General features: G+C 41.1%; 1 protein-coding gene across 1 annotated transcript in view; it reads right to left on the reverse strand.

Annotated features, from left to right (window-relative positions):
• The window catches only part of DCAF10 (DDB1 and CUL4 associated factor 10), a 62,592-nt gene that overhangs the window by 27,549 nt on the left and 20,586 nt on the right, over window positions 1-14,457 (reverse strand). Inside the window, exon 2 of the mRNA XM_049767891.1 lies at window positions 12,733-12,846. Coding sequence (XP_049623848.1) covers window positions 12,733-12,846 — 114 coding nt within the window. The remainder of the gene's footprint in view (window positions 1-12,732; window positions 12,847-14,457) is intronic.

Here is a 14,457-nt window from a genome sequence, read left to right on the forward strand (position 1 = left end):
TGCTCAGAAATTGCTCCAGGCAGGCACCTGGGACCATATGGGATGCTGGGATTCGAACCAACATCGGTCCTGGGTCAGCCCCTAGCAAGGCAAATGCCCTACCGCTGTGCTATCTCTCTGGCCTGATATCATTTTTTCATTTATTTTGAAGCAGGTCATAATCAATAGTGCTCTGAGTAGTGCTAAAATGAGCAGGATAGGATGTGTTGTTCTCTCTTGTTCCTATATGCAAGGCAAGCAATCTAGCCCTTTGAACTACCTTCTGGGCCTGAATTGATTTAAAAAAATGAGCAGGAACTCCCAAAGTGGCCAAGGGTACAAACGCATGTAGAGAAATGGTATACACTGAAAGTGCTGTGTGTTAACATCATTTATTCATTCTATACAGATTCCTAGAGATCCTATACAGATTCTATAGAGTATTTCTTAGTCATAAATATATACCTATCAAGACTTTTAAAAAGTTATTATCCTTATTTTGTAGGTGATTGGGTTTAGTTCAATAGGTTGTGCCCTCCTGACTGTGCTAAGATATGAACCCCTGTTAGTGCTTGGGAGACCATATGAGGTACTAGGGATTCAAACCGATTTCAGCAGGATTCAAGGCAAGTGCATTAATCATGTACTATCCCTCTAGCCTAGAAGACATTTGTTTCTTTTGGTGATCATACCCAGCTGTTCTCAGGGACTACTCCTAGCTCAGGAATCATTCCTGGTGGGATTTAAGTACCTATGGAGTGTTGGGGATTAAAACTGAGTGAGTGACCTGCAAGGCAAAAGTCCTACCCACTATACACCCCTCTGAACCCTATGACAATTATTAACCCAAAGTAAGCAGTTGTAGATAAAATAATCACTTAATTATCTAATAGTATTAGATAAATCCTCACAAACATGACTCTAAAATATATCAAATTAAAATTTAAATCTAACCTTAATAAATTAATAAAATATTAATAATTCAAAGTATCAGATGAACAAAAGACTTGCCACACATAAAACATGAGTTTTTCAATTATAAAACCTCTTTATAAGTTCATAGCAAACCACAACTTATAACTACAACAGATCTAGGTAAATTGATGTCTTTACTTTCTTTTTTTTTTTTTTTTTTTTTGGTTTTTGGGCCACACCCGGTGACGCTCAGGGGTTACTCCTGGCTATGCGCTCAGAAGTCGCTCCTGGCTTGGGGGACCATATGGGACGCCGGGGGATCGAACCGCGGTCCGTCCTAGGCTAGCGCAGGCAAGGCAGGCACCTTACCTCCAGCGCCACCGCCCGGCCCCGATGTCTTTACTTTCTAAGACAATGGATGAAGAAAAACAGTAATTGAAAGTACATTCTCTTGGGGCCGGGCGGTGGCGCCGGAGGTAAGGTGCCTGCCTTGCCTGCGCTAGCCTAGGACGGACCGCAGTTCGATCCCCCGGCGTCCCATATGGTCCCCCAAGAAGCCAGGAGCAACTTCTGAGCGCATAGCCAGGAGTAACCCTGAGCGTCACAGGGTGTGGCCCAAAAACCAAAAAAAAAAAAAAAAAAAAAAGAAAGTACATTCTCTTAAAATAGTTACCAATATTTCCTCATATCACGTAAAGATCATTAAACTTTATCTTAAAAAATGTAAAACTTATAAAAAAAGCTTTATAGTTAAACTATAAGCAAAATTATAGAATATGAAAATTTAGTTCTATTTACATATTTTTTCAAATGAAAGTCATTATTATATCCTGATTTTATATTTTTTATATTTTATATTCTTCTATATTAAAAAAGTTAATTATGGAGCCAGACCAGTAGCACAGATGGTAGGGCGTTTGCCTTGCATGTGCTTATCTAGGACAGACCGCAGTTTGATCCCCAGGTGTCCCCCAAGCCAGGGGCGATTTCTGAGTGAATGGCTAGGAGTAACCGCTGAGCATCACGGAGTATGGCCCAAAAACCAAAAACCAAAAAAAAAAAAAAAGGTCAATTACCATTCCTATTACTGGGACTTGTTAATTATTCTTGTGAGGGGCCGGGCGGTGGCGCTGGAGGTAAGGTGCCTGCCTTACCTGCGCTAGCCTAGGAGACAGACCGCGGTTCGATCCCCCGGCGTCCCATATGGTCCCCCAAGCCAGGAGCGACTTCTGAGCGCATAGCCAGGAGTAACCCCTGAGCGTTACCGGGTGTGGCCCAAAAACCAAAAAAAAAAAATTATTCTTGTGAACTATCCACAAAATTCTGTGAAGTGCCTTATTTTTTTTTGCTTTTTTTTATTGGGGGGAGGGGCACACTTGGTGATGTTCAGGGGTTACTCCTGGCTCTGTACTCAGAAATTGCTCCTTGGGGCCGGTGAGGTGGCGCTAGAGGTAAGGCCTTGCAAGCGCTAGCCAAGAAAGGACCGTGGTTCGATCCCCCCCGGCGTCCCATATGGTACCCCCAAGCCAGGGGCAATTTCTGAGCGCTTAGCCAGAAGTAACCCCTGAGCATCAAATGGGTGTGGCCTCAAAAACCAAAAATAAATAAATAAATAAATAAATAAATAAATAAATAAATAAATAAAAAGAAATTGCTCCTGGCTCGGGGTACGCTGGGGGATCAAGATGCTGGGGTACTGAACAGCAGTCCAACTTAGGTCCAACTTAGGTCAGCCACGTGCAAGGCAAATGCCCTACCACTGTGCCATCACTTGGCCTATTATGCAATCATTTCTCATTTCTTTTCTCTAATTGATTGATAAATAGTCCAATTCTATTAAATTTTTATTTGCAAGTGATTTTACACATAACTTGGCAAGTTCTCCGCATTATTTTCAGGGTTTTGTGAAATTCTACAACTTCTGTAATATAAGAAATTTAAGGGGTGGGGGGAAAGGGAGTTGGGGGCATTGGTGGTGGGGATGTTGCACTGAAGGGGGTTTTTTCTTTTTTTTTTTTAACAAAACCCAACCACTAACATGTTTGTAATCACGGTGCTTAAATACATACTTAAATAAGGATTTTTTTTTTTTTGGTTTTTGGGTTACACCTGGCAGTGCTCAGGTTACTCCTCGCTCTGTGCTCAGAATTCGCTCCTGGCAGGCACAGGGGACCATATGGGACGCCGGGATTCAAACCACCGTTTGTCTTGAATCAACTGCATGCAAGGCAAACACCCTATCACTGTGCTAACCTGAAACAAAGTTAATTTTTTGGAGATAACCCAGGTGCAGGAGGTTCTGAAAACAGCTCCTCCTCAATTGGGCTTGTAGTCTCGATCTCCACCTTCTTCTGTGTTAGGCTGCTGAGGTCATCTGGGATGGAAAGGCCTTCGGATCTTGAGCTAGAATCTGGGTTATAGGGATCCGCTCCTCTGCCTGTTGTTGGTCCCCATCCAATGGAATTTTCTTTCTGGCTTCTTCCCAATCAATCAATGACCTCTATAAAGTAGGGAGCCGAGGTCCTCGCACAAAGGCACCTTTGGTAGAAGAAAGGCTGTGAGCCTCAGCTTCTGGGAGGCCTCTCAGTTTTCAACTCTTCCTTCTTCACTGCCTGCTTCAGTCCAGCCTGAAGGGGCCTCCACCAGGTTCAGAACAGGTACCACATGCACCAATGTTCTGGTGATGGGTTCTGCACTCTTGGTCCAGTTCAAGGCCATAATTAGCCACCAGAACGGCAAGGCACTCAACATTGTTGTAGTCTTCTCGGGTCTCTAGGTCCAGTGTCAACATTCAAGGTGCATTCAAGGTGCCAGTTGTAGAGTAAAAATAAAAATAATAAAGACCACGAGTGGGGTGAGGCCACCCTAGTCACGATGTTTCTAACCACTCAGGAAGAGGGATCTGATGAAGCGGGGTAGTAGTGGTGACAGCAGTCAGAAAAGATATTCATTGGTGTCAGCTTGCTTTATTTTCTCATGGCCTTTCTCTGCCTTGTGCAGCCTCTGTGCCGTGTCTGCCTAAGCCGTGTCTTTTCTCTCCCAAGCTCTCTCTAGGCTGTGCTCCTAAGCCAGGTCTTTCCTCCTGTGCTGCTTATCCCATGTCTTCTCCCTCTCACCCAAAGTCAGCATTTTGTTTGTTTGTTTTCTGGGTCACACCCTAAGGCACACAGGGATTACTCCTGGCTCTGCACTCAGAAATTGCACCTGGCAGACATGGGGGGCCATATAGGATGCTGGGAATTGAACTGGGTTTGTCCTTTGTTGGCCACATGCAAGGCAAAGGCCCTACCACTATGCTATTACTCTGGCCCCTACCACTTTTTCTTTATTATCCAGAACCCCACCCACCAGGGTGGGGGAAGGCTCTGTAATCCAGGTGTGGTTTTACATACCAAAAGAGATTAGGGAAACAGGAAGTAGGGGGAAGGGCCTTTGTTAGGATTTTTCATAGATTCACTTTACACTAAATATCAAACCTTTATATCTGATATGTTGAGTGTAAAAATTTTCTCCCATTCAGGGCCCGGAGAGATAGCACAGCACCAAAGGTGGTTGGTTCGAATCCCGGTGTCCCATATGGTCCCCCGTGCCTGCCAGGAGCTATTTCTGAGCAGACAGCCAGGAGTAACCCCTGAGCAACGCCGGGTGTGACCCAAAAAACAAAAAACAAAAAACAAACAAAAAAAAAAATTTTCTCCCATTCAGTTAGCTTTCTTCTAATTTTAACCTGTGTTTCTTTTGCCATACAGAAACTTTTTAGTTTAATGAAGTCCCATTTATTCAGATTTGAGCATCTTGTTTTTAAATCGACTCTAAATCTATGTACAATGTCCTCAGGAAGGAAAAATAAGCCTATTTAAAGACTTAAGAGTTCAAATTAAGGGGCCGGGAAGGTGGCGCTAGAGGTAAGGTGTCTGCCTTACAAGCGCTACCAAGGAACGGACCGCGGTTCGATCCCCCCAAGCCAGGGGAGATTTCTGAGCACATAGCCAGGAGTAACCCCTGAGCATCAAACGGGTGTGGACCAAAAACAAAAACAAAAACAAAAACAAAACAAAAAGAGTTCAAATTACAGGGGCCAGAGAGATAGCACAGCAGTGTTTGCCTTGCAAGCAGCTGATCCAGAACCTAAGGTGGTTGGTTCGAATCCCAGCATCCCACATAGTCCCCCATGCCTGCTAGGAGCTATTTCTGAGCAGACAGCCAGGAGTAACCCCTGAGCACTACCGGGTGTGGCCCAAAAACAACAAAACAAAACAAAAAGAGTTCAAATTATATACATTTCTCCATATTTTCCTAGCTATGAGACAATAAAAACTACAAAATTATCATTTTTATAGTATACTCAAAACTAAAAAATGAGGTAAAAGACATTGATAAGGGGCCGGCGAGGTGGCGCTATCTGCCTTGCAAGCGCTAGCCAAGGAAAGATCGAGACCTCGGTTCAATCCCCCAGTGTCCCATATGGTCCCCCCAACCCAGGGGCAATTTCTGAGGCTTAGCCAGGAGTAACCCCTGAGCATCAAATGGGTGTGGCCCGAAAAAAAACAAAAACAAAAACAACAACAAAAAAGACATTGACAAAACTCATTTGAGAGGGGCTGAAGAGAGCAGAGCGGTAGAGCGTTTGCCTTGCAAACAGCCAAAGGGTAGTCAGCCGTGCCTGCCAGGAGTAGCCCTGAGCACCACTGGGTGTATAATGCCCCCCAAACAAAACAAAACATCTGAGAATATGTGTGGTCCTAAAAAAGCTTCAAATTTTGTTTTTCCTAACCAACAGATAAGCAGATTTAAATTCTGAGGTGTCAAATACTAACATAGGTCCACTGGTGACTGCAAACAAAAAACATGATTCTAACAACAAATTAGTCACTTTCAGTAATAGCAAGCAATTTGACACAAATCTTTCCTTTTGGGGATGAATAAAAATTTTCTTGTAAAATATTAGAAACTAAAATGATGAAAAATATAATAAAAACGTGCGATACCCACCAAACTTTATTAAATTTTTATCATTTTGTTTTCAGATCTTTTAAAACATTACTACAAAGAAAGCACCATGTGTGACCCTCCCCAATCCCATACCTGTCTCCCTCCCTCTCTAGAGGGAACCACTTACTATCCAAAATTCGTTGTTTGTCACCCCATATGTTTCAATATCATAAAACTTTAAGCATGTGTCCAAAGATAACTTAAAATTTTTCTTTTAATTTATTCTGAAAATACTTAATGAGCACTCATTAAGTGATCATCATAGTTCTAGGTGCTAGGAATATAGCAGAAAACAAGTAGACAAATATACGTTCTCACAAATGCGTGTCTATTTTAAAACTTACATACGTGGTATCACACTGTACAGCACATTTTGCAATCTGCTTTGTTGTTTTGTTTTGGGGCCACAACTGTTGACGCTCAGGGGTTACTCCTGGCCATGTGCTCTGAAATCGCTCCTGGCTTGGGGGACCACATCAGATGCCAGGGGATAGAACTTGGGTTTGTCCTGGGTCAGCCGCATGCAAGGCAAATGCCCTACACTGTGCTATAACTAAGGCCCCTGCAACTTGCTTTCTGTTCAATCTTTTTTTTTTTTTTTTTGTGAGTGTGTGTGTGGTTTTTGGGTCACACCCGGCAGTGCTCAGGGGTTTTTCCTGGCTCCGTGCTCAGAAATTGCTCCTGGCAGGCATGTGGGACCATATGGGACACCAGAATTCGAACCGATGACCTTCTGCATGAAAGGTAAATGCCTTACCTCCATGCTATCTCTCCGGCCCAATCCCACATATCACAAAACAAAATTCATCATACTACAACCTCTTTATTGCTACTATTTAAAGTTATATTGTCCGAGTTTGAGTTACTCATATTCACTTCCTGTAGACATGTGACGTATCCAAACAGATGCAACCTGCATTAAAAAATGCAGTGAATTTTAAAAATTGGGTATGAAAAAACTGAGGTAATATTTCAATGTTTATGGGGAAATTTAAAAAATCTTAATGTTTATATATTATACTAATATTCCAATATAATTATATATGGAAACAGCATTTTATACATTGTTGTGTATGTAAACATTTTATGGGATTATTATGTTACTGACCCTACCTAGGGTGTGACCTGGCACTCTGCCCCCACCACTGGGTGGTATCTGATCCCACCATTGGGTGGTACCTGATTCTGGGGGATAAAAACAAGAGTCTGTGGAAGGCGGGGGAGGGGGGAGACGGGCTTTTGGCTGGAACTGATGCTGAGGCTTGGGACTTCAGTCTTGTCCACCGAATAAAGCTAATATTTCCACAAGCCTGACTGTCTGCGAGCTGTTTACCCGCCGTTTCACCTCAGAACCGCTAGCAGACACGTGCTCCGAGCTGGAGGGGAAAGACCTCATCCTCCATCCCTCCATCAGTCAACCTCTTCAGGGGCTGACTTGCAACAATACATACTATTGTTCCATGTATTTTTTTTCTTTTTTGGTTTTTGGGTTACACCCGGCAGTGCTCAGGGGTTACTACTAGCTCTATGCTCAGAAATAGCCCCTGGCAGGCACAGGGGACCATATGGGATGCTGGGATTCGAACCACCATCCTTCTGCATGAAAGACAAATGCCTTACCTCCGTGCTATCTCTCCGGCCCCTATTGTTCCATGTATTACTGAAAATTAATTTTGGGGCCGGAAAGATAGCATGGAGCCAGGAGTAACCCGAGCACTGCCGGGTGTGCCCCAAAAACCACACACACAAAAAAATTAATTTTGTTTTTCTTTTAATATAAATATTTGAGAAGTTCAAATTAATTGTGTAGCTAGAATTACAATCCTGATACTAAAAGAATTTAATTTTAAATTTTAGAGTGGAGGGGCGGGTGGAAGGGAGAAAAAAATTTTTTAGGGTGGAGAACCACACTAGCAATAATAGGGCTTTCTCTGGCTTTAAGATTAGAAATTGGGGGCCGGGCGGTGGCGCTGGAGGTAAGGTGCCTGCCTTGCCTGCGCTAGCCTAGGACGGACCGCGGTTCGATACCCCGGTGCCCCATATGGTCCCCCAAGAAGCCAGGAGCAACTTCTGAGCGCATAGCCAGGAGTAACCCCTGAGCGTCACAGGGTGTGGCCCAAAAACCAAAAAAAAAAAAAAAAAGATTAGAAATCACTCCTGGAAGTAATCTGGCTTCTAACTTTGATGACATAATTTTTTTCATTATTTTTTATATTCTAGGTTCAGCACAACTATAAATACCAATTTATCTTAATATAATTTATTTGACCTTCTGAGTTTACTTTTGGTTTAAGGACTTGAATTCTTCAATGCTAAATACTCTCTGACATCAATCTACTAAAAAGAGACTTTCCTTAACACTGAGAAGACTTAACAAGAACAATGACCTGCTTACTGGACAGGGCTTGCTGTATTGCCCCTTAATTGTGAGGTGAAACTAGAGGATACTCCACAGCAGCCTGACTTCAATGTAGGATGTGCAGATTCCAGGATCTTTAATACAGAAAACTGATGCCAACAATAGGACTGCGTGAAAAATAAAACTGTATTGGCACTACAGACAATGACTTGGATTGAATAAACTAGTTTGCCTGGAGCCTAGAGTTGGTCTTATGCCAGGAAACTTCAGGGGTAGTGGTCTCCTTGTATTTAGACCAAGGCTATTCCTTTCTATGACCCCCATATTTTGTTGGGCCTATGCAAACAATATTTGCCACTCTTAACACCGTTTTTACTGTGCCCTTTTGACTAACCCTTAAAAAAAACCTCTTAAACTTTTGATGTTAACTTAAACTAATATGTATGTGCATGAATTATAAAAATACTATGCCTTCAAAATTAAGGAGTCACATAAATCTCATGGCTTTAGGATGCTTTGTGTACTGCTAAGAAACGTTATAATGTACTACAATCTGGGGACTTGTGGACAAAGTAATTGTACATGGGTTCTGCCTTATTTTTCTTAATGTTTTTTTGACTGTAAGTTCAATATTTAGGCGTCAGCAAGGGGATTTCTTCTGAGAACTCTGTTTATGGGCGATTGTTCTTTCACTGTAACTTTACCTTGTCCTCTTTGCATCATTGTTCTCATAATTAAAAATAAAAAATTAAAAAAATACTTGTAGCTTCAAAACTAGTTCTCCAATTATCTTCTTTTTTGTCTAATTCTTTTTTTTTTTTTTTTAGTTTTTGGGCCACACCCATTTGATGCTCAGGGGTTACTCCTGGCTATGTGCTCAGAAATCACCCCTGGCTTGGGGGACCATATGGGACGCCTGGGGAGTGAACCGTAGTCCATCCTACGCTAGCGCTTGCAAGGCAGACACCTTACCTCTAGCGCCACCTTGCCAGCCCCTCTAATTCTATACAATGAATCACTCAAATAATCCTCTAGATTTTTTACCTACTCTTTCCCCCCTTTTTTTTCTATTTTTTGGGTGAAATTTTTTAGTACTCTCTTCCAATTTACTAATTCTCTCTCAGTAGTAGAATGGTAGACTATGTTGCATATTGTTTTCTTTTTAGTTGACTCATTTTAACACTAACTTGTTCATGTTTGAGATCTTTTATATCATCATGTTGAGCTCACTTTGAGTAAAAGCTAAACCTTATTTCTTTTTTTTCTTTTTTTTTTTTTTTTTTGGTTTTTGGGTCACACCCAGCAGCGCTAAGGCTCTATGCTCAGAAATCACTCCTGGTAGGCTCAGGGGACCATAATGGGATGCCAGGATTCGAACCACTGTCCTTCTGCACGCAGGCAAATGTCCTACCTCCATGCCATCTCTCTGGCCCCTAAATCTTTATTTCTTTAAGCATCCTAAAAACGCTTTTAAGTTATACCCATTTAATGAACCTATGCTGCTGTTAAAAAATTAATATCACCATGTGAGTAATAATGTAGAATGATCTTTCTGTTCATTTTGTTTTGGGGCCACACTTGGTGGTGTCAAAGGATCATTTAGGGGGGATTATATGGGATGCTGGGACTGAACCCAGCATGCAAGGCAAGTGCCATGCCCACTCTACCACTCTCGTATTGCTCTAGACCCTGAAGTGATATATATATATATCATATATATACGATACATATATATAAACATATATATATATATATATGTTTGTTTGTTCGTGTGTTTGTTTTAGTTTTCAACTCACATCCAGCAGCGCTCAGGGTTACTCCTGGCTCTGCGCTCAGGAATTGTTCCTGGTAGACACGGGGTATCATATAGGGATGTTGGGATTCGAACCACCATTCATTCTGAATCAGCTGCATGCAAGGCAAATTCCCTATCACTGTGATATCTCTCCAGCCCTGCCAGAAATGATCTTTAACTACGTTATATTGTGAATAGTCACAGTATAAAATAGTATATGTAGAATGCTATCATTTATATAAAAGCATATGTATGTGTGTGAATATGTCTTTGCATGCATAAACTATCTCAGAAAGGATAGCAAGAAATTGGTAATAGTAGTTATCTCTGGGGAGGGGTAATAGGTGGCAAGGGGACAGAGATGGGAGACAGACTTACTTTTCACTGTTTACCCTTTTGTACCTTTGAATTTTGTACCACGTGCATGTATTACCTAGTTAAAAAAAATAAATAAAATTTATTTTAAGTTTTTGTTGGACTACTCCATAAAATTAAATTCATCCAGAGGAAAAATATCTATTAAAACTGATTTAGTTATGATATTAATATTAGATGTCTTCATCAGTTATAGAGTTTTGGGTATAGATTCATTTTATATAAAATCATTTCTCTCTTCCTTTTAAATAATTTTGTGGTTGTTTCACCTGGATTTCTAGGTCCCCAGTTCACAACTAAACCATACAATGATGTAACAGATCTCTAATTATTTGTTGATACCGGAGCTATAATACTTACACATTCAAAGACTGATTTAAAAAGTGACTAATTTAATTTGTGACCATAATGTGTACAATCAGCTAAAACTTTTAGTTTTAGTAAAACTAAAATGGGTAGTTAATGTATTTTCTTATGCCAGCCAACTCTGCAGATTTCAACCAAGCAAATTCCTGCTATCATATAGTTGTTTTGGCTCTGATTTCTGTCTTATATGAAGCATCTTATTACTTATGAACCTGACTGAGATAAACTGTTAGGTGTCAATGCTAAACTAAACAAGCTTGTAATTTCCACAAGATTTGCACATGTGGAATATGCAGATGATTTCTGGTCCACAAAACTGTTTATGTTGTTTCAGGGCCTGGCTATGTCTTTTATGCTATTTAATCTATTGTTCTCTGTATTTAGAACATAGGATTATATCAAAACTTAGTAGCGCACATTAGTTAGAAAAAATGTCCAAAGTTCCTTTTATAGAACAATAAAAGGAGTAAATATAAAATAAAATCTTATTAAATATTAGAAAATAAAAAATTTCCAACTCATCCATTCCATCCATATTCCACCTACTATTAGCATTTAAATGTTCTTTCAGTATTATTGTGTTCTAAATAAATTTGTATATGGGATTTACAGTTTTTATTAGCTTGTTTTGGTTTTGGTGCAACACCCAGTGGTAACTTACCTACGGGCTTACTTCTGGCTCTGTGCTCTGCGCTTGCTCTTTGCAGGTGAAGGGGGGGACTATATAGGATGTCAGGGATTGAAGACAGTTTGGTCACCTGCAAGGCAAGTACTTAACCTGCTGTACTATTTCTCTGGCCCTACTTGTATTATTTTGACCCATGTTATTTCAAGGATTTTTTTATGTTTATATGTAGTCTCTATTATCATTTTAATGACTGCATATTAATCCACCAAGATGTTCAAGTTATTATACCTCTTTTTGTTGAAAATTTAAAGGGCTTCCAACAACAATATAAAAGAAATTCTGTGTCTGTGTGTGGGTTTTTTTGGGTTTTTTTGGGGGGGTTATTTGGTTTTTGGGTCACATCCTGCAGCGCTCAAGGGCGACATGGGTTGCCGGGATTTGAACCACCGTCCTGCACGCAAGGCAAATGCCTTACCTCCATACTATCTCTCCGGCCACAGTGTGTCTGTGTTTTTCCCCTCATTAATTTTGATTGGGGAAATGTTGGTAAGAAATGATAAGCGAAGTTATTTAGCAGTTATTCCGTTAAAATGTTTATTGCTAAATGGTTATTTAGCAAATATTCACATTTAGATCAATGGCAATACAGAACCAGCATATTACATGACTAAGATACATTCACAAAGGTGATCTTACATACAAAGAGGAAAAGGTATAATCATATGAAAGTGTTTCAGAAAAATTCTTATCAAAATGGTTAACAGTAAGATTTGTAATTAAAAGGATACAGGGAATTAAGTAATTCACAAACACAAATGTTTACTACTGCTGAACAAAGATTACAAATTATTTTGTTTGTTTTTGTTTTGGGGCCACACCCATTGACACTCAGGGGTTACTCCTGGCTATGCGCTCAGAAATCGCTCCTGGCTTGGGGAACCATATGGTAGCCGGGGAATTGAAACGCAGTCCATCCTAGGCTGGCGCTTGCAAGGCAGACACCTTACCAATCGCACCACCGCTCCAGCCCGGCACTACAAATTATCACTAAATTAATAAAACAGTATTTTTGGCCACATTAAGAAAGTGAACTTGGGCCCGGAGAGATAGCACAGCGGTGTTTGCCTTGCAAGCAGCCGATCCAGGACCAAAAGTGGCTGGTTCTAATCCCGGTGTCCCACATGGTCCCCCGTGCCTGCCAGGAGCTATTTCTGAGCAGACAGCCAGGAGAAACCCCTGAGCACTGCCGGGTGTGGCCCAAAAACCAAAAAAAAAAAAAAAAAAAAAAAAAAAGAAAGTGAACTTTTCCATTATAATACTAACCTGATATTATTAACACAGTCTTCGTGAGCTTCAGAAAGTGTTTTTATGTGCTTTGAAGATATAGGGTCAAAAAGCAGAACCTCAGTCTGTTCACAAGCAACTGTCAGCACTGACCTGAAAACAAATAACACAATTCTCTCCTTTAGTTTTCTAGCACTCTCTGGTTACTCAGTTGTTTATAATAATATGTTACAAGTGAATAACTTCTTTCTGCCTTTTACTATATTTAGCCAAATAAAATACAGACAATATTATTAGTAAAGCAGGAAATAGTACTCTCATTCATACGATTCTGGAATGTAAATGATATAGCTTATGTCTGGAGAGTATCTCTAAATTATCTGAACTTCAAATGTGTATACCTTTTCTTTTTTTTTTTGGTTTTTGGTTTTTGGGTCACACTCGGCAGTGCTCAGGGGTTACTCCTGGCTCTATGCTCAGAAATCGCCCCTGGCAGGCACAGGGGACCATATGGGATGCCGGGATTTGAACCACCGTCCTTCTGCATGAAAGGCAAACGCCTTACCCCCATGCTATCTCTCCAGCCCCAAATGTGTATACCTTTTGACCAAGCCTTTTTTGTTTGTTTGTTTGTTTTGGGGTCACACCTGGTGGTGCTCAGGATTACTCCTGGCTCTGTGCTCAAAAATCACTCCTGGGGGCCCGGAGAGATAGCACAGTGGCGTTTGCCTTGCAAGCAGCCGATCCAGGACCAAAGGTGGTTGGTTCAAATCCAAGTGTCCCATATGGTCCCCCGTGCCTGCCAGGAGCTATTTCTGAGCAGACAGCCAGGAGTAACCCCTGAGCACCGCCGGGTGTGGCCCAAAAACCAAAAAAAAAAAAAAAAAATCACTCCTGGCAGGCACAGGAAACTATATGGGATGCAGGGATTCGAACCATTGTCCATTCTGAATCGTCTGTATGTAAGGCAAATGCCCTACCTGACCCAGCCTTTTTTTTTTTTTTTTGGAATTTAATTTGGTGAAGATTGCAGAAAAACTTGTATAGATATACAAATGTGGAAAAATATAGAGCAAAATATAAAATGTACCAAAAAGGGGTTCAGCATGTATCCTACTATACCATTCAACTATCAAACTCAATGTTTTCCTTTATATTTTAGTTTTATTTGTGTGTGTGTGTGTATGTGTGTATTAAGGATCAAACTCAAATAAAAGAAAGATAAGCTATTTATCATAAGCTATATTGTCGGCCCCTTTATTTCTTTTTTTTTTTTTTTTTGTTTTTGGGTCACACCTGGCAGTGCTCAGGGGTTATTCCTGGCTCCAGGCTCAGAAATTGCTCCTGGCAGGCACAGGGGACCATATGGGGCGCCGGGATTCGAACCGATGACCTCCTGCATGAAAGGCAAACGCCTTACCTCCATGCTATCTCTCCGGCCCCGGCCCCTTTATTTCTTACATCAGCCTTCCCTTACTACAGAAGCTATATTTATATACTTTTTTTTTTTTTTTTTTGGTCACACCCGGCGGTGCTCAGGGGTTACTCCTGGCTGTCTGCTCAGAAATAGCTCCTGGCAGGCACGGGGGACCATATGGGACACCGGGATTCGAACCAACCACCTTTGGTCCTGGATCGGCTGCTTGCAAGGCAAACGCCACTGTGCTATCTCTCTGGGCCCAACTTTTTAATAAGTCTCATTTTGAAGTCAGAAAATCTACTGTATCCAATTTATTTTGATTAAATATTAATATTTCAGTGGGC

Source organism: Suncus etruscus, chromosome 1 (assembly GCF_024139225.1).
Source record: "Suncus etruscus isolate mSunEtr1 chromosome 1, mSunEtr1.pri.cur, whole genome shotgun sequence".
Taxonomy (NCBI): domain Eukaryota; kingdom Metazoa; phylum Chordata; class Mammalia; order Eulipotyphla; family Soricidae; genus Suncus; species Suncus etruscus.